The sequence below is a fragment of the Lipotes vexillifer genome, unplaced genomic scaffold (assembly GCF_000442215.2).
Source record: "Lipotes vexillifer unplaced genomic scaffold, Lipotes_vexillifer_v1.1 scaffold835, whole genome shotgun sequence".
NCBI classification, from domain to species: Eukaryota; Metazoa; Chordata; class Mammalia; order Artiodactyla; family Lipotidae; genus Lipotes; species Lipotes vexillifer.
The window spans coordinates 2,240,569-2,261,319 of record NW_006774135.1 but is presented as its reverse complement, the minus strand read 5'-3'; the positions used below and the strand labels follow the sequence as shown (position 1 = coordinate 2,261,319).

The 20,751-nt window shown below is 60.5% G+C and overlaps 1 protein-coding gene across 4 annotated transcripts in view; it reads right to left on the bottom strand.

Annotated features, from left to right (window-relative positions):
- The window catches only part of TP73 (tumor protein p73), a 47,298-nt gene that overhangs the window by 12,568 nt on the left and 13,979 nt on the right, over positions 1 to 20,751 (bottom strand). For all 4 annotated transcript variants that reach the window (XM_007448954.1, XM_007448956.1, XM_007448957.1 and 1 more), the window contains exon 3: positions 6,710 to 6,958. In XM_007448954.1, coding sequence (XP_007449016.1) covers positions 6,710 to 6,958 — 249 coding nt within the window. The remainder of the gene's footprint in view (positions 1 to 6,709; positions 6,959 to 20,751) is intronic.

Sequence of the window (20,751 nt, the reverse complement as noted above, 5' to 3'; positions counted from 1 at the left end):
AGCGTCGATAGCCCAAGCACCACGCTCAGCCTCAGCCAGGTCCAAACACGGCCCCTCTGCCCACAAGCTTGACTTTGCCAGCTGGAGAGCCTGCCTGTCCTGGCCTCCTTTGAAGACCGGCGTCCCTGCTGCAGGGGGCATCCCCCAGCTGGCCTCGTGGAGAAAGCACTCTGGCAAGAACCCAGCCAGCAGGGCTGTGGGCTGGGCCTCAGAACTGCCCGGCATGGGGCAGCGTGGGGAGGCTGCCCACCAGCCCAGCTCTGCCCAGCCCCGGGAGGGCCCCCTTGATGGCCAGGGGAAGGAGGTCCCCACTACGCTCACCCCATCCCACTTGCAGCCTTTTGAGCTGACCTGGCCTTGTGAGCACGGTGACTGCAAGGGTCAGTGGGCACCTTCCACTCACAGGACAGTCCAGGAGCCTCTGCCTGTGGGCCCGCCATTCTGGACACGACCAATGTCCAGTGTGGGCAATGCCTTCCCCCAGCGCCCTGAAGCTTCCAGATGGCCTGGGGCTGGACCAGCGGTAGGAGGCAGGGGGGATGGCGGGAGGGGAGGCCAGGCTGTGGCAGCAGCTATAGCAGATACTCAAGGTGGCCTCTCCGGAGGGCCATCGTGTCAGCCCCGACGGGAGCCCTGAGGATGGGCCCTCCTGTCTCTGACCTTCCTGCCATGGCAGCTGCAGGTAATTCCCCAGCTCAGGACCACAGGTAAAGCCACGCCCTCCAGCCAGGAAGCAGTGAGTGCATCTCTTCACTAAATCAACTCCACTCCCGGCCAGCAGGAGAGGAGCCCCCGGGGACCTGCACGCCCTGGACACGAGGGGTGGTCACTTTTCAGCTTTTAGTACAGTTGGCTGCCATCGAAGTTTTCACTGGAACCTGTAAATATCCAGCGAAGCATCTGAGTCAGGGAGTGCTGGCTCCTACACATCTGACCCCACAGCACATGGCGGCTCCCATCACATCAGCACCACCTTGGTTCATCCTCTCCGAGGCCCTGGAGGCACTGGCTGCCCCCTCGCAACACGGGGACCCACGGAGGAAGGGGGCGCCTTGCCCTGGGCAGGTCTCCGATCCTGGGGGAGCCTGCCTCCAGGCCACTGCGTGTTTCCCCCAACAGCCTCTGACTGCCCACTTCACTGAACCCTGGGCACCTTTCATGGGGACCTTCCTGCCCTAGAATGAGCTGCAGCACACTCACAGCCCCGATCGTGGCCGGTGGAATTTCAGGGCCTGGGATCCATGAACTTGAGCTTGGCTTCCAAGGTTGGGATCTGAGAAAACCCCATAGCAGATTTCGCTGACAACCAAGCGCAGGGACCCACCCAGCTCAGAAGCCAAGCTCCAACTTGCTCCCCCAAGGGCCAAGGTCCAGGGCACTCAGGACCCCCTGGCTGCAGCAGTGGCTCTAGGAGAAGCTGGGGCGAGAGCTCCCCTTCGGGCCTCATTTTCCCAGCTAGAGAGGGGGCTAAGGGCACCGGAGGGTGGGGCGGGAACAGGGGGCCAGGTTCAGGTGCGAAAAGAGGAAGGGGGACGGGTCCCAGGCCCTCCCGGCCGCAGCTACTTTACCTCTGAGCCTGGTCAGCCCTGGAGCATTGTAATTATAAAGTGCTCTTTATAATAGAGGAATATGGATAAAGGAATCTTCATCAGCCAATAAAAATCAGGCTGCAAAGGCGAACTGGGCAGACTCTCCCCGCCCAGTGGCAGCTGTCACTCACCCACTGACAAACAGTAGTCGCAGGTTGCTGGGCCCAGGTGCACCCCACCAGGGCAGGCCCTGGACCTCTGAGGGGTCAGCCCCCCTCACCACTGGTCCACTGGGTCCTGGGGGGGTGGTCCAGAGGGGCACAGGCTGTGCCCCCCACAAGCTGCATGATGAAAGCCAGGGGTCAGGCTGCCGGGGCTCAGACCCCCACTCCACCCTTTGCTGACGAGCGACCTTGAGCAGGGACCTGCCCTCCCGAGCCTCAGTTTCCTTATCCGTAAATTGAGTAGGACACGAGAGCCTACAACATGTACCGGGGTGCTCGGGGGGGCTACCCACGCAGGGGCCCTGCAAGGGCACTGTCTGCGCACCAGCCAGACACCTTAGAATCCACAGAGCTGTGTCCAATTTGGAAACAAGCCCCAGACAAGAGAGGACTCTTGGTAAAACATCTATTGCATCATGACCTGCCCACAGCCCCGCACCTGGGAGATGGAGCCCTGTCCCTGGGGGCTCCCCTCGCCTCCCCTGCAAGAACCTCAGGGCTGGGAGGAGGGGGGCTGCCCTGGGACCCCTTGGCGGCAGGGACTCGGGGCCCCTTTCAGGGCCCCCCAGGCTGAGTTCTGTGACCTCCAGGCGCAGGGCTCCCCCGCTGCTTGAGGGGACCCCCACCTCGGGCCGCGAGCCGGGGCACTGACCCCCCCAGGACCAGCCGCAGGGAGCGCCCCCCCGCGCAGCTCCACACAGGGCAAGGGTTGCTGAAGATTCTCCCCAGTTTCCCCTGAACACTCAGAGGTTCATATCTACAATGAACACTGTTAGGACTCTTCCCTCAGCTTCAAATACATATAATTGCTTCTGGTGCCAGTAAAAGGTATTAATTCCACTTATGCATTCCATAAACTTTTAGGATAATGCAATTGATACCGCGATCATGTTGGGACACCTCCACTATTATTTTCCTACTTGCAAACCTCCGAGGGGCTGGAAAGTTTTCTCCCGAATCCATTAGCGTTGACTCAGCCACGTTCTACCCAGGAAGCCCTCGTAGAGCCTTTGCATTTCCCAGGCCCCCTCCCACGTGTTCCTGGGGCAGGGGTGGGACGGGAGGGCATTCACATCACGTGGGCCAGCTCGGCCCCAGGACAGACGGATGGACACACACCCCGTCGGATGTGGGGGCAGCTGGAGGTCATTCAGGGGGCTGTGTTCAGGCTTGGGGGCGGGCTGGAGGCCCCCAGGGACAAGCTGTGTGCCCTCGCACCCGTGCGTACCCGCGCCATCTCGCCTCACGGCAGCCTGCCCTGAGGGCCGTCAGCAGCAGTGCCACCCAGTCTGCCCGAGGCGCCCACAGATGCCCAGCTGGGCCAGGGCTCCAACCACACCGAGCCTGCCTGCTGACCTTGGAGCCCCTCCCCAAACCTCCAGAACATCAAGGACAGCCCCTTCCCTGGAGAGGCTCAGGCTGGGAGCAGGCCCCACACTGGCAACCCACGGGGGTCCCCGGGATGGGAGTGGCCATCAGGGCCCAGAGGCCAACCCCGCCATGTCCCAGGGAGGGTGTGGAACAGGGACCCAGGCACCTGGCACTGCCATCCCTGTCCTGGCTCCACCCGTCCACCGGCCCAAAGAACATCAGTGCCCAGGGGTGCCGGGCCCTTGCTCACAGCTGTGATCTCTCACGGCGTCTGTCTCTCTCCAAAGCCCAGACAGCCCCGAAAGGAACAAGCCTCAGCCAGGACGCTCACAAACAGCGAACGCTGGCGGGGCGTAACAGAACCCCCTGTGACACGGTGACCCCGCTAGCCAGAGTGCCATCTCATCCCGCCCCTGCTCCTGGCTACAGGTCCCTCCTCCGGCAGCTCAGTTACCTGCTACCCGCCTCCTCCTGACTCCTGTGGGAGGGGAGGGGCTGTCAGAACCCTGGGCAGCGACCAGGAGGGGCCTGCGGGCCTGTGTGCGCAAGTACACGTGTACAGCGTCCGCATGTGGGCATGTCTGCACATGTGTCTGCGTGTCTGCCTATGTGTGCATGTCTGCACACGTGTTCGTGTTTGTGCATGCATGTACGAGTGTTGCGTGCACGCATACGTGCACACCCGCCTGTGAGCTGAGGACTCCAGGCCCCTCTGCCCCCAAAGAATGCAGGCGTGAGAGCTGTCGAGGGACACGGGTCAAAGCAGATGAAGCGCCCGGCGCTGGGGGGACTCCCAGGAGGCCTTGGCCAAGCGGAAGCCAAAGACCCCATTAACAGCTGCGGCCTCTTGGGGGCTGCTGAGGGTGTTTTTCCTGAGCAGGAAGAGGAGAGAAGGCAGCAGTCAGTTTGGAACTGCACTTGAGAAAAATACGAATTATCTATCAGTTACCAGCCGGCTGGCGCAGCGGGGCCGCACACGGCACGGCGCGGAGGCCCGGAGGGCAAGCCCGGGCGGCAAGTCTGGGCAGCGCCCGCACAGCCAGGCCCCCAGAGCTGCAAGCAGGCGGGATGCCCAGGGGACCCCGTGAGCCGGCCCCCTGTCCCCCACCCCGCCCCGGGCAAGGCAGGGAGCCTGCAGGGGTGGGGTCTGCTCCCAGAGCCCAGGTGCCACGAATCTCATTATGGATGTTTGTCCCACCTCCACCCCCGCATGGAGAAGGGCTGGGGAGGGCGTCTGGGCACAGACAGCAGCACCCTTCTCCTCATCTCCACTCCGCGAGCCTTCAGCGGGGGTGCAGGTGGAGGTGCCCAGGCTGGGATGGAGGTGTCCACTGCTCGGGCATCGGGGGAAGCGGGGCTGGGGCTTGGAGACACAACTGCTCGGACAAATGAGCCTTCCCCTGCCCTCTGGTGCGGCCGCTGCGCTGCCTCCGTCCTGGACAACAGGCCACCCCACGGGGCCACTTAGGGCCAGCACAACTGTGACCAAGCCATGAGCCCCTCCAGCCCTGAGGCCACACACCTGGCAGGGGGTGGTGGAGGCAACCAGGAGGGGGCAGCTCCCGTCCCTCCCTGAGGACCAGCTCAGACCATCCCAGGTGCTCAAAGCCCCCCAGATGCTACAGACCCCATCAGCATCCTCAAACAATGGACAGGAAGAGAGCCAGGACCGCCCCTGCCCCAAGCTGCCTGCCAGGACTCCTACAGGGCCAGCAACTCAGGCCCTGATGACAGAACGTCAGTGAAGGAGGGACTGGGACCCCCCACCTTAGAAGGGAGAGAAAGGGCTTAGGGAGAAAGTCAGAATGTGGAATAGGGGCAGTAGTGAGCCTCCTGTCACTAGAGATGTGCAAGTGTAGGGATGCCTCGAGGGCCAGACCTCAAAGCAGGGGTGTGGGGAGCAGGACCCCACAGGCAATAAAGAAGCCCCTGCAGGTGCAGCTTTGGCTAAACAACCTTGTCCAGGAGGACCAGGCTCCATGGCAGCCCACCCCCACCCCCATCATCCAAGGAAATAATGAAGATGCCAGCACCGACCCCTCTAAATAAGCCAATCCCGGTTAAGCCTTATCACCTCCACCAATGGAGCGATGGAGTGAAAATTCCCAGATGAGGACATCTGGGCACTGACGGGAGCAGATGCCCCTCTTGGCCACTGGAAGCCCTGGAGTCAGTCTGAGCCTTGACTCAGCGATGGGTCAACAGCTGCAGGAGCCCACGGCTCAAGCAAGAACCAGAGATAGCTGCAGGGGGCCGTCCAGGCTGCCTGCCGCTCCGCCCCACCTCTGGCCACCCCAGGAGTGTGGGAGAGCCACAGCCTGGCCAGCAGGGCAGTGGGGACAGTGGGAACTGGTTCTCAAAGCGGCAGGACCTCGGTGTCACCAGTTCGGCACTCCCTCGGGGGCAAGAGGGAGTGCATCCACCCTGCATGGACTCCTTTGCTCCAGGGTCCTTTCCCAGGGGCCCGGAGTGAGCACGGAGCTGCTGTTCCCAGAGGAGGTGATGTGGCCCCAGGCCAAGACCACCAGAGCCAGGCTCACTCTCCCCTCCTGCGGGCGGGCAGCAGACCTGGAGGGTCCTTGGCGCACCCTTTCCTGCCCAGTGCCCTAGGCTCTGAGGCAAGCCGGCAGTGTATCGGGGGGTCTTGGTGTCCCTAACCCTTTACTCTGCCCTAGCGGGGACATCACACAGCACCTCCCTCTCCCAGCCGCAGTATGGACAGTGCAGTTCAGTGGTTGGGAGCACAGCCGCAGGAGCCAGCCACCAGGTTCCCGTGCCAGTACCCCCACTTACCACCTGCATAACACTGAGCAGGCCACTTCCCCTCCCTGTGCCTCGGAGTCCTGGACTCTAACATGGGACAATAGTAAATTCTACCTCGTGGCTGCAGGCAGTTTCAAGGGTTTACACAACCTCAAAGAGCTTAGGGCAATAGCAAATCACAGCTCTCGGGGAGCAGCTGTGGGTGTGTGAGATGTTATCAAGCTTGGCAAAATCTCGACCATCTCGACGGGGGGGGGGGGGCAGATTGTTCCCAAGGGCACGGTGGCAGGACCTGGGGTCCGCGGCACTGTGGCTCCTTCCCTGACACCCATGCTTGGAGATGACAACCCAGAGAGGGAGTGGGCAAAGCCGAAACCCGCCTACAACAGACACTTCTGGCCAGCCCTGCACTGCCTGGAGGAGGTGGCCTCCGTGGGCCCCGGCGCCAGCCTCAGACAGCTCCAGTTGTCAGAGCTGTGAGCCTGCTGCCCATCCAGGACAGGATTCAAGCCAGAGCCCCCACTGAGCTCAGGGATGCCGGCCGGACAGTCCTCGTGAGAAGGGTCTGCCTCTGTCTTCGCCGGGGGGAGGGGCATGTCCATCTCCTCTGGGGCCCTGTGGGAGGCTGGCCCACTCTGGCCACGCGGCCGTCCGAGGGGCCGGCATGCCCAGACTGTCCGGCCCCGAGACCCGCCTCCCGGCCGGGTGGGAGCCCTGAGCGGACGCGAATGTGCACGGTGCCATCCCTGGGTGCCAAGGTCGCGGGCAGCCCTCCCCACCGTGCGCCCCACAGGTGACCGCCGGAGCCGGGGCGCCACTCACCGTCCAGGTGGCCGACTTGGCTGTGCTCGACTGCTGGAAGGTCACCTCGAAGTGGTGCGGGCCGGGGTAGTCGGTGTTGGAGGGGATGACAGGCGCGGGCGACATGGTGTCGAAGGTGGAGCTGGGCTGCGCGTAGGGCGAGTGGGTGGGCACGTTAGCGCTAGCGGCGTGCTCCGGGGCGTAGGGGCTGCCCGGGGCCGCGCGGCTGCTCATCTGGTCCATGGTGCTGCTCAGCAAATGGAACTGGGACTGGCAGGAAGGGGAGGAGGGAAGGGGGAGACACACAGTCAGGCTGGAGAGTGGAAGCCATCCCGTCGGGGAGGTGTCCTGTTACAGGAGCCTTAAAGGGCCAGCAGCTCAGTCATCCCAAATATTTCCTCGGGGTGGGGGGGTGGGGGGGTGGGGTGGGGGGGCACCCGACAGGTCACTACTTGTGTTGGGATAAACTGACATATTCACCTCACCCTCCCCTCTCCATCAGCCTCCCAGTGCCTGGGCTCCTGGGGCTCCGCCGAGCACACCTGGAGGGGACCAGCCTGCTGGGGGGGGGCGGCTCCCAGCCCCGACTGACACCCTGGGTGCCCAGCTGCACTCCCCAGGGGCAGCACCCGGCCCAGGGAGCCACGCCTCCTGCCGTCACCGTTACAGCTCAAGCTGGGGAGACCCCACCCCCGGGAGCAGGGCAGAGGGCGGCCCCAGAGCGCAGGGTGGGCACACCCCAGGCTCCGGTGCAGGGGCTGTCTGCCCAAGAGGCTTTGGGAGGCCAGATGTGGCCCCTCGGTTCAGCCCTGTAGGTGGCAGGACAGAGCTGGGGGCTGAAGGACGGTGGCTGAGGCCACTTGCGAAGGGCCTCTGTACGACAACAGGCTACCTTCATCCATCCACACCTGAACGACCCCCAGTTCCCCCTGCTAGCAGCTCTGCCTGGTCCATACCCTCTGCCCACCCCAGGGCACTGGCAGCCTAGCCCCCTCCGGGGCCACACACAGAAGGAACAGGAGCTCTTAGCCTCATGGTGTGGGCGTGTCCCCTGGGTCACCCTCTGTGGGGTCCGGACCAGCAGCCCCTGCCAGGAGCTTAAGGGAGGCCCCAGCGAGGAAGGGAGGGGGCGGGCACCGGCCCATGCTTCAGCGTCTTGAATCCAGGGCAGAGCAGATCTCCCCTGGAGGGCTGGCAGGGAAGACCCACCTTCGCAATCAGGAGGCTTCCAACAGGAGGGTGACACAGTAGCTGACACGGGCCAGACCTGCTCTAACCGCAAATGTTTAAACAGCTCCTGTGCCAGCCAGGCTCGGAGGGAAGGCGGGCGCTACTGCCCCCGATGTGCAGATGCGGAGACTGAGGCTTGGTGTGCGGATGGCAACGCCAGGGGTCCGTGAACTGGGGGGACTTGCATCTGGCGGGCAGAGGGCCTGGAGTCCCCTTAGCGGGTTGGAGGGGAGAGGCAGACCGGACAGCGGGCGAGGGGCCCCTTTGCTCTGCACCCACTTCCGAGAGGCAAGCACTCTGTCCCCTCGAGTTCCTTGGATGGTGGGGAGAACCCCGGCCGTGGGGCGACCCCGGTGCTCAGCCCCCTCTTGCATGTCAGGAGGGTTGGGCTCCATAACCCAGAGGCCCCTGCAGTTCGGCACCCCGGAGGCACACCCGTGTCCACATCACAGAGCCCCCCCGGGCCCCCTCCCGACCTGGGGAGGGAAACTCTCTCCTGAGGTCTGCCCAGCCTGGAGGAAGCTCAGCACAGGTGATGACCGAGGGGGAGGGAGGTGACAGGTGATGGATGACAGGCGGCTAAGTCTTACCAAAGCCACTTCCCGCCCCCCCACCCCGGCCCCGTTCCTCCTGCCCCACCGTGCCTCCCTCAGATGCTCCAGCCCTGACGGCCAGCTGCCACCCAGTGCAGATCAGCCGTCAGGCCCGACCCCACGCCCTCCCCGTTGGGGACAGCCAGACTGGGCAACGCCGTCAGGGTGTTGGCACAAGGCCCTGGCCGAAACTGCCATCTGACAGATCCCTTGGGTGGCTCTCAGGCTTTTCTATTTGAACCTCCAGGGCCATTCCCCCAACCCTGTAAACCTAGGGCCCCAACACCAGTAGGATGGGGGCCCCCTGCCGGGCAGACCCCACTTCCCCGCCCCACTAAGGCCACCTTCCCTGGTCGGAGGTCCCCTCAAAGGCCTTGCTAACTTCCTGAGCCTTCACCTGGAAGACGAAGGGGGCTCAGTGCCCACTGCCTTGCAGGTGGATAAACAGACTGCCGAGTCCGTGCCACGGAATGTTATTCCTCCACCATCAGAAAGAGACAAACTACTGATGCTACAGCCCGGAGGAAATGCAAAAACACGCCACACGAAGGCGCCGACACAAAAGCTCACACGCCATACGGTTCCCGTTTACATGAAAGTCCAGGGATGGCAAACCCACAGGGACAGACGCAGATGGGGGGCGGCCAGGGCTGGGGTGGGGCTTCGGGGTGACAGCTAAGGTGCAGGGTTCCCTTCTGAGGCCATGAAAATGCTCTCAAATGGACTGTGGTGATGGGTCCATATACCTGTGAACTTTTTAAACTGGAGGATAGTTGATTTACAATGCTGTGCTAGCGTCTGCTGTACAGCAAAGCGATTCAGTTATACACGTACACGCACAGTCTTTTTCATATTCTTTCCCATGATGGTTTATCACAGGATATTGAATATAGTTCCCTGCGCTATACAGTAGGACTTTGTTTTTTGTCCATCCTGTAAATAATAGTTTGCAACTGCTAATCCCAAACACCCAATCCTTCCCTACCCTGCACTCCCCACCTTGGCAACTCTAAGTCTGTTCTCTAAGTCTCTGAGTCTGTTTTGTGAATATATTTTAAAAATACTGAATTGTATACTTTAAGTCGGTGAATTGTGTGGTATGCCAATTATAACTCAATAAAAACAACTGAGGGACCCGGCCAAGCCTCACCTCTCCTGGCCCGGGCCATTGTGGGCGTGAGGGGAGTGACAGCCAACGCCTCCAGAGGGCCCGGGTGGGGGCCCCACGTGCTTTCACACCCCCTTGCTCCGGGATGGCAGTGCTCTGCGTCCCCCCCCACTTACGCCTCCCCACTGGACTTCAGACCCGACAGACCTTGTCCCACGGGTTATCAACGTACCCCTGCACGGGCACAGAAAACGTGGCCAGTGTGAACTGAGCTGCGCTGTGGACATAAGGGCACAGACTCCAAGGACTTAGTGCCAATGGAAAGAATAGAATAAAATATCTCATTCACAATTTCATATTGATCACTTGCTGAAATGAGCATAGTTTGGGAAAAGCAAAATAAATTCTTGAATTATTTTCACTGTTTCTTTTCACCATTTTTAATGTGGCTACAAGAAAATGCAACGTTACATGTGTGGCTTGCATCCCATTTCTACTGGACGGCCGGCACTGGACAGGGTCCTCCATCAGTGGCCAGTGAGGGGACTCGCAACTGTAATTATTGTTATTGCTTTTATTATTATTAATTATTAGCACGTCCTTTGGGGTTGTAGTGCATTTCTCATTACATAGTGGTTACTCAGGAGGGTTGCTGAATGAGAGAGCAAGTGGGCACAGGGATGGAGGAATGGAGGGGGGGATGGAGGGATGGATGAATGGATGGATAGACGGATGGTTGATGGATGGATGGGTGGATGAATGGATGGATGGAGGGAGGGAGGGATGGGTGGATAGATAGATGCATGAGGCAGCAGGATGCCCCCCACCCCACCATACAAATGCCCAGGAATGAGGACGGGATGTGAGCCTGCTTCTCCCACTTGCAGGAGGCTGAGAACCTGGTGGGTCCTGGGGGGAGGGGGTCCCAGCCTGCCAACCCAACCCCCAGAGATCTCCTTTCTCTTCTAGGTGATGAGCATGACCCCTCTGGAGGGTCTTCCCTTTCGCTCCACCAAGGGCTGCAGGGAGCCTTCCACATCCCTAGCAAGGACAGCCCAGCCTGGGGTTTCATGTCTGTCCCCCCGGCTCCATCCCCAACAGGAGGACGGCCCAGGCCAGCAGAGCAAACTGCCCCTGCCTCCCAGTTCAGGGGAAGGGGGAGGCAGCCCCACGACGACAACCGTGTTCAGATTTTAACTTGTCCACATTCTTTACAGATCTGAGGCGAGTGCCAGGGAATTAGTCATTGAACCAAAAGGAGCAGGGCTGATAGGATCTCCACGCCCAGCAGCCACAAAGCAAGAGGGAGCCTGGAGGCTTCCAGCGGGCCGGCCCGGCACAGGAGTCCTAATGAGATGTGGGACCGCTGCATCCCTCATCCAGCGAGGGTCCCATCTCCTCTCCTCTCGCTCCAGCCCTCCAAGGTGTCAGGCTCAGGGGCCTCCTGTGGTCTGGGGGCCTGGGAAGCCCCCCTTCTCTCCGGGAGCCTGATGACACTAGCCTTGTGCTGGGCGGATGCTGTCAGGGCAGACCGCCAGCGCCGCTCCTACCCTCCGTCCTGCTTCCCCAGGGACACCCCTGCCCGCACCCGGAGAGATGGAGAGACAGCGAGACAGCAGAGATGTCTGTCCCCCTGGTTTCCCTGAGGCTTTGAGCGCAGCTGGGACCCCGCAGATTAGGAAGTGTTGCATCCTCACCTTGAAAGGCCCTTCCTTCCTTACCCACAGGGAACTTTGCATTTCCTCCCTGGCCAGGCAGGGAGCTTTGCTGGGGCCAACCCCCACCCAGACCCAGCTGCTAAACAGGGGAGTCTGGACCCCAGGGGAGGCCAGTGTGGAGGCCAGTGTCGTGCCCAAGGCGGCTGCACCCAAGGCGGCAGGGGTAGGGGGTTCTCCAGAACCAGAGGTCCCCAGAAGCTGAGACGAGACCCACTTGGCAACAGGGAGGAACTCAGGCAAAACCAGGACGTTTTTGGTCTGTTTGGCTTTCAATAAGAACTCCCAAGAGAGTGGGCCGATTGGGGCACGCCTGGCCCGCGGCGGCCCACATGTGCCTACATGCGCGTGCAGGGCTCCTGGGCCCGACCCAAGGAGGGCCGCAAGCGAGCAGGAGTCGGGGAGCCAGCGGGTGGCCTCTCCCCAGCATCCCCGGAAGCGCCAGGCCTGCCTCTGAGCCTCAGAGGCCCCTACGCCCAGTACGCTGGGCTGGAGTTCTGGGACAGGGTCTCGGGCTTCCCTCTCAGATCTCAGTGCCTCTGGCGAGGCAGGACGGTCCCCTGGGGGCCCCTCTCTCCAGCCCCTCCAAGGCGGTCCATCCATTTGCTCCACAAACTGTTCTGAGGCTCTCTGTCAACTTAGAGCAAGATGCTGGGCCGGGGGAGGGGGGTCAGACTGCCCTCACGGTGCGGGCCGTCTGCAAACCCACACCGTGTGCCTGGGTTTACGTCCCAGCCTCCGCAGGGCAGCCAGGCTTGCTCCTGGGGTCAGCGTCTCTCAGGCAGGAATCCAGAGTGGCCTATTTTTGCTCCGTGTCGGGCAAGGGCGCACCTTGGGGCCCTCCTGGGGGGCCATGTGCACACGTGTGCTCTCACACAGGGCCCAGAACACGCGCGGGGATGGGGCACCGGGCTTAGACCTCAAGTTGCGGCCACCCATCTGCAGAGGGAGGAGGCTGAATGGGGAGGGGCTGAGGGGGTCCCACCCCTGAACGGACATCCCGCTCGGCCGCTGCCAAAGCCTCCGGAGTCCCAGGGAAAGGAGGAGGCTTCCCGAGGAGCTGCGGGGAGAGGTCCAAAGGGGGCTGCCCCGGGGTCCAGTTCCCGCCCACCCCCAGCCCCGCCACCATGTCCCCAGCCCCCAGCCTCAGGGGCCTCTTGCCCAGTCCCTGCAGATCTGCTGCAGGCCTTCCCACACACAGGTCCCCAGACTGGATGCTCAGAAACTCCAGGCTGAATGAACCAGACCCTGGAACTCCCAAGCAGGCCCCCCGAATCACACAGGCCCACTGTACCCACTCCTGTGCTGGGTGCACTCTGCGGCCCAAGGCAGCTCCAGCCCATGGCAGCCTTTCCAGGAGACCCTCGTGGCAGTGACCACACTGTGCCAACCAGCACCCCTGCCAGTGCCCAGGGGCCGGCCAGCTCCCCGTGAGGGCAGGGAGGCGGCTCCCCGGCACCCTCCTCTGACCCCCACAGATGGCCGTCCCAGCCAGCCTTCTCCAGGGCCTGGGCTCTTCCCGCTTCATCAGGTCGACCCTTTCGTTGTGAGCTGGATTTTGTGGGTTTATAAGTATCCCATTTTATGTGATTAACTATATAGAATTTGTAAACCATCTCAAATGATTTTGGGGGATGTACCTGGGAAATAAACTGTCTTTGACAGTCTGTGTCCCCATTCCCTCCTAATCTCTAGCCTCCCTGCATCCATGACCACCTTCAGCAAGGCTCCAGGACGCTAAGATTAGACAAGGACAGTACAGACGGGCTGCGACGCGCAGTCAGGGGACCCAGCACAGATTTACATTTAGGTACCATAAGTGCTCTCCGGAGTAAAACTTATTTTTTTTTACTGAACGTGGTAACAGAAAAACTTGTCAGTAAAATTTAAAACGACTCTGGTTATGTCCCCAAAGGCTCACGGTTTCAGGCTGCCTCACCCAGTGGAGGGGACTTGAAGCCAGGCCAAGCGGGGGCAGCTGGGGAATGCGGAGCTCAAACATTGACTCAGGAAGCAGCTGTCTGTCCCGGCCGCAAGGACACAAAGATTGGAAAGACAGGACTCGCTTGCCTTTGGGCAGTGATAACAGCTCCCAGGAAGCCCCAGCTTCTGGCCTCCTTTCAGCACTTCAGGTCCATACCACAGGGCCTTTTCTCGTGCTAGTCACCCACTCCCAATACTGTCTCTCTTACCTGTACCACCTCTCAAGGATCACCTCCTCCCTGAAGCCACCCAGGCTCTCTCCACCTGTTCTGGTGTTCAAGGACTTCCTCTGCTGCTTCTCTGGGTTCAGTAACATGATGATGCATACCCATGTGGGTTCGCATCCCTGCTCACCTTTTACCAATGGCTTCTGTGAGGGCCCAGCAGTTAATACACTAAGAAGCCGAGAATGGCGCCCGACACACGGAATGCATAGACGTGTCTGCTGTTGTTCCTACCGGCTCCCTCTTCCCCTACCTGCCCCCAGGTGGGCATGGATGGCCACGGTCCTGGGAGCTACCACATGCATGGTTATCGCAGAAACACTGGTTCTGGCTCCTTCTTTTCTAAGCCATGGGAAGGCCAGCTCACTCATCTTTCATTCTTATGCATTTCTGGCAGAAATGGAGGTTTCACGCTTTTAATGTTCTTTCAAGGTGTGGTCAGAAGACCATTACTCAGGGCACCTGCCCAGGGCTCTGAGGGCCCATCTCGGAGGGGGGCGCCCTGGGAGGTTTGACCTTTTCTGGCAGCTGGGGCCCATGCCCCCCACAGTGCAACTTCAGTTCAGCAGAGAATGATCCAGTAGGTCATAGTGCACCCTTCCCTCCTCGCCCAGAAAGGATCAGGAGGGACTCGGCAAGGGACAGAAATGACAGGACAACTCGAAGACGCAAAGGAGGCTGCCCGGCGGCAAGGGCAGACTGGCAACCAGTGTGAACAGGGACCCAAGATGAGACACGTAATTACAGAATCCCCACCGTCCAGGGAGCAGGGTCAGGAGAGAGAAACCTCTCCTCAGCACGGAAGCTCCGACCTCAGAGGTGAGAGGCTCCTGCTAAGCTAATTTCTCTCCACCAGAGTGTACAACCCATCCAGACACCTTCCTCCAATTCTAGCTCCTATTTCTGCATTAAGAACCTGCTGAGTGTCCAGGACACCTGCAGCTCACACGGGCAGCTGTCCAGCAGTTCAGTCCATGGTACCCAAAGTGTGCGCCACGGCACGGCTGCAGACCTTATCGGAGCCTTGAGGACAGCCAGCGTGCGAGGCGAATCTTGGAGAGAGAAGTGGCAAGGAGCGCTTGCTAACCAAGAGCTCCTGTCCCCACAGGAGCCAAGCTAGCTGGCAGTGGGCGGGGAGGGGAGAGGACCTGCCTCTGGCTCTTTAAAATGGCCCCCCTTCTGGCAGAGGGCAGGCTGGAGGGGGACAGTCTGACAAAGAGCTGTCCCCTCCCCGTCAGGCAGGGATGTAGTTCCGCCCTGTGGGACAGCGCTCCCTGCCTCTAGGGAGTGCTGGGGTCCCTGCCCATCCCAGGGCACCCAGCCACCATTGGCCTGTTCCAGCCCTGCCTTTTCCAAGTGGCCCGGCTGCATGGCTCGGCCACTGCCTACTCTGTTCTCGAGAGGAGGCCGGGAGACCTGGAGACAGTGGCCGAGCAGCAGAACGCTTGCCCCCTGGGTCCCAGGGTGCCCATGCTGCCGCTGGTTTGCCCGTGGGACTGGGCTGGGGCTGAATTGCCAGATTCTAGAGAAGCCAGGATTGTCCCCGGGGGGCACTTTCCAGGACTGCACCTGTGTCCCTGCTCCTTCCAGGAGGGTCCTGTATTTTTTTTTTTAATAGGTGAAAGTTGGACCTTTTTTATTCCATAAAGGGTTGGGTCTTTTTATCTCTTTCTTATGAAAGGGTTGGAGAAGTTATTTTTTTGGTTTGGGTTTTGGGGTTTTTTTGGCTGCGTTGGGTCCTTGTTGCTACACGTGGGCTTTTCTCTAGTGGCAGCAAGCGGGGGATGCTCTTCGTTGTGATGCACGGGCTTCTCATTGCGGTGGCTTCTCTTGTTGCAGAGCACGGGCTTTAGGTGCACAGGGTTCAGTAGTTGTGGCACATGGGCTCAGTAGTTGTGGCTCACGGCCTCAGTAGTTGTGGCACACGGGCTTAGTCGCTCCGCGGCATGTGGGATCTTCCTGGACCAGGGCTCGAACCTGTGTCCCCTGCATTGGCAGGCGGATTCTTAACCACTGTGCCACCAGGGAAGTCCCAGCCTAAGCGTTTTTAACAGAGGAGGGTCCTGCGAGCAGCAGTATTTAAGGTCCCACCAGACTGAAAGGAACTAAAGGATCAAGCTTTTTTTTTTAACTGGGGGAGGGGGGGCATCCCTTTTCCTCTGGCCGTAAGCCTCCAAAATAACTGTCCACGCCTTTGCAAAGCCACAGCAAATGCTCCACGGCCACCCTGGCTAAGCACGTGCAGTATCTCACACCCTTGACCCTCAGCTCTTTCTAGAAGCTGAAGCAGGTCTCCCCGGCTGCTCTGTGCAGAGCCAGCAAGTTGGCGGCAGCTGGCCTGGGCTCCCCGCTAAGGCTCCTCTCACTCTGGGACCTCAGCCAGGCTTACAAGGATCAGGCAGGGGACCCTCGAGACCCCAGAAGGGGAGGCCCTATCGCTGTCCTCCACGCTTTCCCTGAGACCCCTGACAACGGGGAGTGAGGATGTTTCCAATAAAAACCCCAAGAAGCCCAAATGCAGCTCCAAGCAAAATCTACCCGTGACCTTCCCAGATGTGCAAGGTGGTGACCCACCAGCCTGAGGCTTCGCAGTTCCTCCCAGCTCCCTCTCTCCCTCCGTCCCTCCAGAGCTTGCTGGGTCCCAGCAGACATGCCCATGCTGCCTACCCCTGTGCTGTCTGTTGCACCCCACTCCCCCTGCGGCCTGCAGCACCCACCATGCATCTAGCGCTGCACCAGGGCCTGCAGAGTGCCCTCACAGCCCTGAGGGAACAGGCTCCAGGCTGCCCCCCAAGGCCAGCCTGTGCACCGGCATCCAAGCTGCCCAAGGTCCACTGCAAGGCCTGGCCGTGTGGTCCAGCAGGGGACCTCTTTGCAAACATTGGAAATCTGGTAAATACAGTAAGTCCCCTACATAACGAACGAGTTCCATTCCAAGGGCGCGTTCCTAAGTCCAATTTGTTCGTTAAGTCCAACAAAGTTAGCCTAGGTACCCAACTAACACAATCGGCTATATAGCACTGTGCTGTAATAGGCTTATAATACTTTTCACACAAATAATACATAAAAAACAAACACAAGGGACTTCCCTGGTGGCGCAGTGGATAAAACTCCACGCTCGATCCCTGGTCAGGGAACTAGATCCCACATGCATGCCGCAGCTACGAGTTCACATGCCACGACTAAGGAGCTGGTGAGCCGCAACTAAGGAGCCTGCCTGCCACAACTAAGACCCGGTGCAACCAAATAAATAAATTAATTCTAAAAAATAAAAAGTTTAAAAAAAACAAACACAAAAAATAAAGAAAACATTTTTAGGGCTTCCCGGGGGCGCAGTGGTTGAGAGTCCGCCCGCCGATGCAGGGGATGCGGGTTCATGCCCCGGTCCGGGAAGATCCCACATGCCGCGGAGCGGCTGGGCCCCTGAGTCATGGCCGCTGAGCCTGCGCGTCTGGAGCCTGTGCTCCGCAACGGGAGAGGCCACAATGGTGAGAGGCCCGCGTACCACAAAAAAAAAAAAAAGAAAACATCTTTAATCTTACAGTACAGTCCCTTGCAAAGTACAGTAGTGTAGTACGACAGCTGGAATACAGGGGCTGGCATCGAGTGAACAGGCAAGAAGAATTACTGACTGGAGGAGGGAGAGGAGGGTAGAGCTGAAGGATCGTCAGCAATAGGGGGCGGAGGGCGAGCTGCAATGTCCCTCACGCCTGACGCTGATGGCGCAGGTTCTGGTTCCTGGCTGGATTCAATTCCATCTACCCTCCTGAAAAAATGATCCAGGGATGTCTGGGTAGTAGCTCTCTTTTTCTCGTCATAGATGACACGGTAGCCCTGGATTGCATTCTGAGCGGCTGCTGCAACCTTCACGTACTGTTCCACGTTTGCGTCCTGTGACTCAAAACCTAAGAGCGCCTCCTCAGATAAAGAAAACCCCCATTGCCATTTACTGCGTCGTGAATCTCTTCGGTTCTTCAGTCACTTCTTTCTCTTGTCTCTCCTGGAGCTTCTCAACAGTACCAGCTACATCACCGCCGCTTTTACGCTTGCTTCCGGACATCCTGGCCTTGAAATAAAGATACCGCACTACTGTGCTCTCTTCAGTCCTGTACAGTAAAGTACACAAAAGCACACCCACTTGTACAGGATGCACGCATCCTGTACGATGTAAATGGATGTACAATGTACGCCAGACGCCTCAACTAACTTACATGATTGGACACGAGAACGCACGTTCACGTCTTTGAAAGTTCGCAGCTCGAAGGTTCGTATGTAAGGGGACTTACTGTAGTGTTATCTGCGTCTCTGTCATGGGACCAGAGTGTGGATCCAAATAGGAGGGGGGCTGGGTGCACAGGTCACCAGGTGGAGCCCCCCTGCCCCCCGCACTCTGCCGGGAGCCCTGCCCTGTGGCGCCTCCCCGTTCCCCTCCTGCTCAGCTGTCACCTCGTGCAGTGAGGCGCCCAGCCCATCACTCCCACTTCAGGTTCAGCGCCTCCTAATCCAAGCTTCTACCCTGCGGGGCCCAGTTCCTCCTGTCCCTGTGCTGGGGGGAAAGGTTAGGGTTAGGGTCAGAGCGGGGCAGACATGTGTCTGTTTGTCACCACCGTCACCCCAGGTTTGAGGCCCTGGGGTCTGATCTCAGAGGCTCTACCTGGGGAGGGTCGGCCAGGTGCCCCCTCCTCTGGCGTTCTCTGTCTGCTCTGACCCCCAGTATCCCTATGCTCCCCAGAGGATACCAAAACCAGACTTTCAAAAAATAGAGAATGAAACTTCCAACTCCGTGATCTTCTCTGGCAGGCATGTCTGGGCTTGGGTGCAACCTCGCCCAGAGGTAAGTGACTGACAGGCCGTCTAGGCTCTGGCTGGGAGATAACCCGTCCCACTCGGAGCAGGACCTCCATCCCGCTGGTATTTCCCACAGCATCTCCAGGAGTCTGTGATTAAACGGATGGAAATGCCAACAAGATTCGACTTGTGCTTGGGGGGAAAGGCTCCCTCTCCTCCTGAAAATATGCACATACGCTCTCTCCTCTCGGGGGCCTCGCCCAATCCTAGCCAGGGCCATGTGGAACTTTCCACACCTTGCGCTGGTCTGCCAGGGAGGCGTGTGTCTGCAGGACCTGCAGCCGGAGCCTCCGCCTGCAGATGGTGCTGCTGAGACAGTGAGGGCGCAGCCTGGACCCCAGAGCCTCCGCAGGGTCCGCCAAGGGGGTCTGGAGTCTCAGGCTATGCCCCTGCCAGGCTCTGCGGAGCTGCCAGGGAACAGGCAGGTGACCCATGGGATGCAGAGATTTTTTTTTTAACTACCAGGAAACGAGCCCAGTCCACGCCCCACCTCCCAGCATGCTGAGGGCCTGGAAGGAAAGTGGGGAGCTTGGTGATCTGTCACAGGCCCAGCTCGAGGGGTACGGCAGGGGTATGGGCTCCTCTCTCCTCCCTGAGCACCACTGGGGGGCGGTCTGCCCTCTCACCCCCTGCCTGCACCCCCAGAGCCTGAGGCACGTGTCCCCTGACATCCTTTAATCCATCCATCACTCTGTCTGTCTGTCTGTCCATCCTGCAGATGCTAAGCACGCCCCGCCCGCACCAGACACTGAGGACACCAAGGGGGCCGTCATGGGGAGGCGGCCCTCCTCAGTGGGGACAATTGTGACAAGTGCAATGAAGGGGCAGGGAGGGTGCTGCGGGATGGCACAGAGGGGAGGAGGGGGCAGCCCGCAGAACTGGGGACGGCCTGGACTTACTCAGTGAGTCCTGAGGGCCGACCCCATCCCCTCCCTCCAGCTCTGAAGCCAGGACCAGCTTCCCGGCAGGGGGTGCAGCTCAGCCCTTCAACACGCATCTCCCGGGCACCCCCCAGGCCCTGGGAGACAGCGGTGGGCACAGAGACGCAGCCCGTACCTGCACCCTCCAGAGCTTAACTCCCATGAGGAGGGGACAGCGGAAAAGCATCGAACCAGGGCTTCAGAACAGGCTGACGACAAGGATGAAGACAAAAGCAGCCCAGCGGGGGGTGGCCGGGCCAGTGGGGCTCCTCGAGGCAGGTGCCACCGCCTGCCCAGGCACTGGGGAGGTCTAGACCCAGATGTCTGAGAGGGGGAAGCCTTTGGGCCAGAGAGCCGCAGGGCCGAGGGCAGGACATTGCTCTGAGGAGCAGAACCCTCCCTCCGGGAGCCCATGGGGGACTGAACGCAGGAGGGACCCTCTAGCTCCGAGTCGAGTGGGAGCTGCATGGGGCCAGCACGATCCAGGTCAGGCCCACAGGCTCCTAAAGAGCGGGATGCTGGGCTCCGCAGGAGGGGCCCAGGAACAGCTCCCAGGTGCTGGCCAAATGAAAGAAGGAAGGAAGGGTGGATTTTCCACCAGCTGAGAAGGGACAGTCACCCATGCGGGGCGGAGGGGGATGTATTACGTGGAAGTGGGGATGCCAGAGGGCTGGCGCTGCGGGGATAGACCTAGAACCTGGCGAAGGGGCAGGATGCCGGGCCAGTGAGCCCGGCTGATGGGGCGACCCCTCTGTCCCCCTGAATCAGGCTCTGGCATCTCATTCTGGAAAGGTCAGCCCCTCCCCAAGCCCCGAGAGCCTTGCACCCTCTCTGCGCATGGTAGGGAGAGGCTGCTGCTCTGTCCCCAGCCCAGGGCCCCCCTGCTCCCAGTTCAGCTCTGTCCTCTCCCAGCCACAGAACGGGACTGCCTCCTGCCAGGTCCCCAGAGGCCCGTCCTTTTTCTGTCCTCGTCACCTCCCACCTCCCAGCATCGTGCTGCCCCTCCCCCCGCTTCCCAGGCCGCCCCTCTCGTCTGCTTGGTGGCGTCTCTCCCTGTGCTCGGCTCCGACCCTCTCCCTGAGTGGGGCCCCACCCCGCCCTGACTTTGAACCCTACCTGTGCCAGACTCCCCAGTGGTCACCTCCACCCACACCCTCCAGCACGCAGGACTCCTGCCCCGAAGTGTCCAAGCCGCTGCTCCAGCCAATGCGGCCCAGGCTCCACACCGCCCTCCCATCCGTGAGGCTCCAGAACCCTGGGCGTTGTCCTCGGTCCTCTCCTGCCCTTATTCCAGAGATCAAACAGCAGCCTCCCTCTCACCTCCCGATCACTTCCCACCACCTCCCGTGATGCCTCCATTCCACTGGGCGGCCCTTGTTGGGCTCGACCTGCTTTGCCCTCAGCCGCACCACACATCCCCTCCCTCCCTCCCTCCCTCCCTC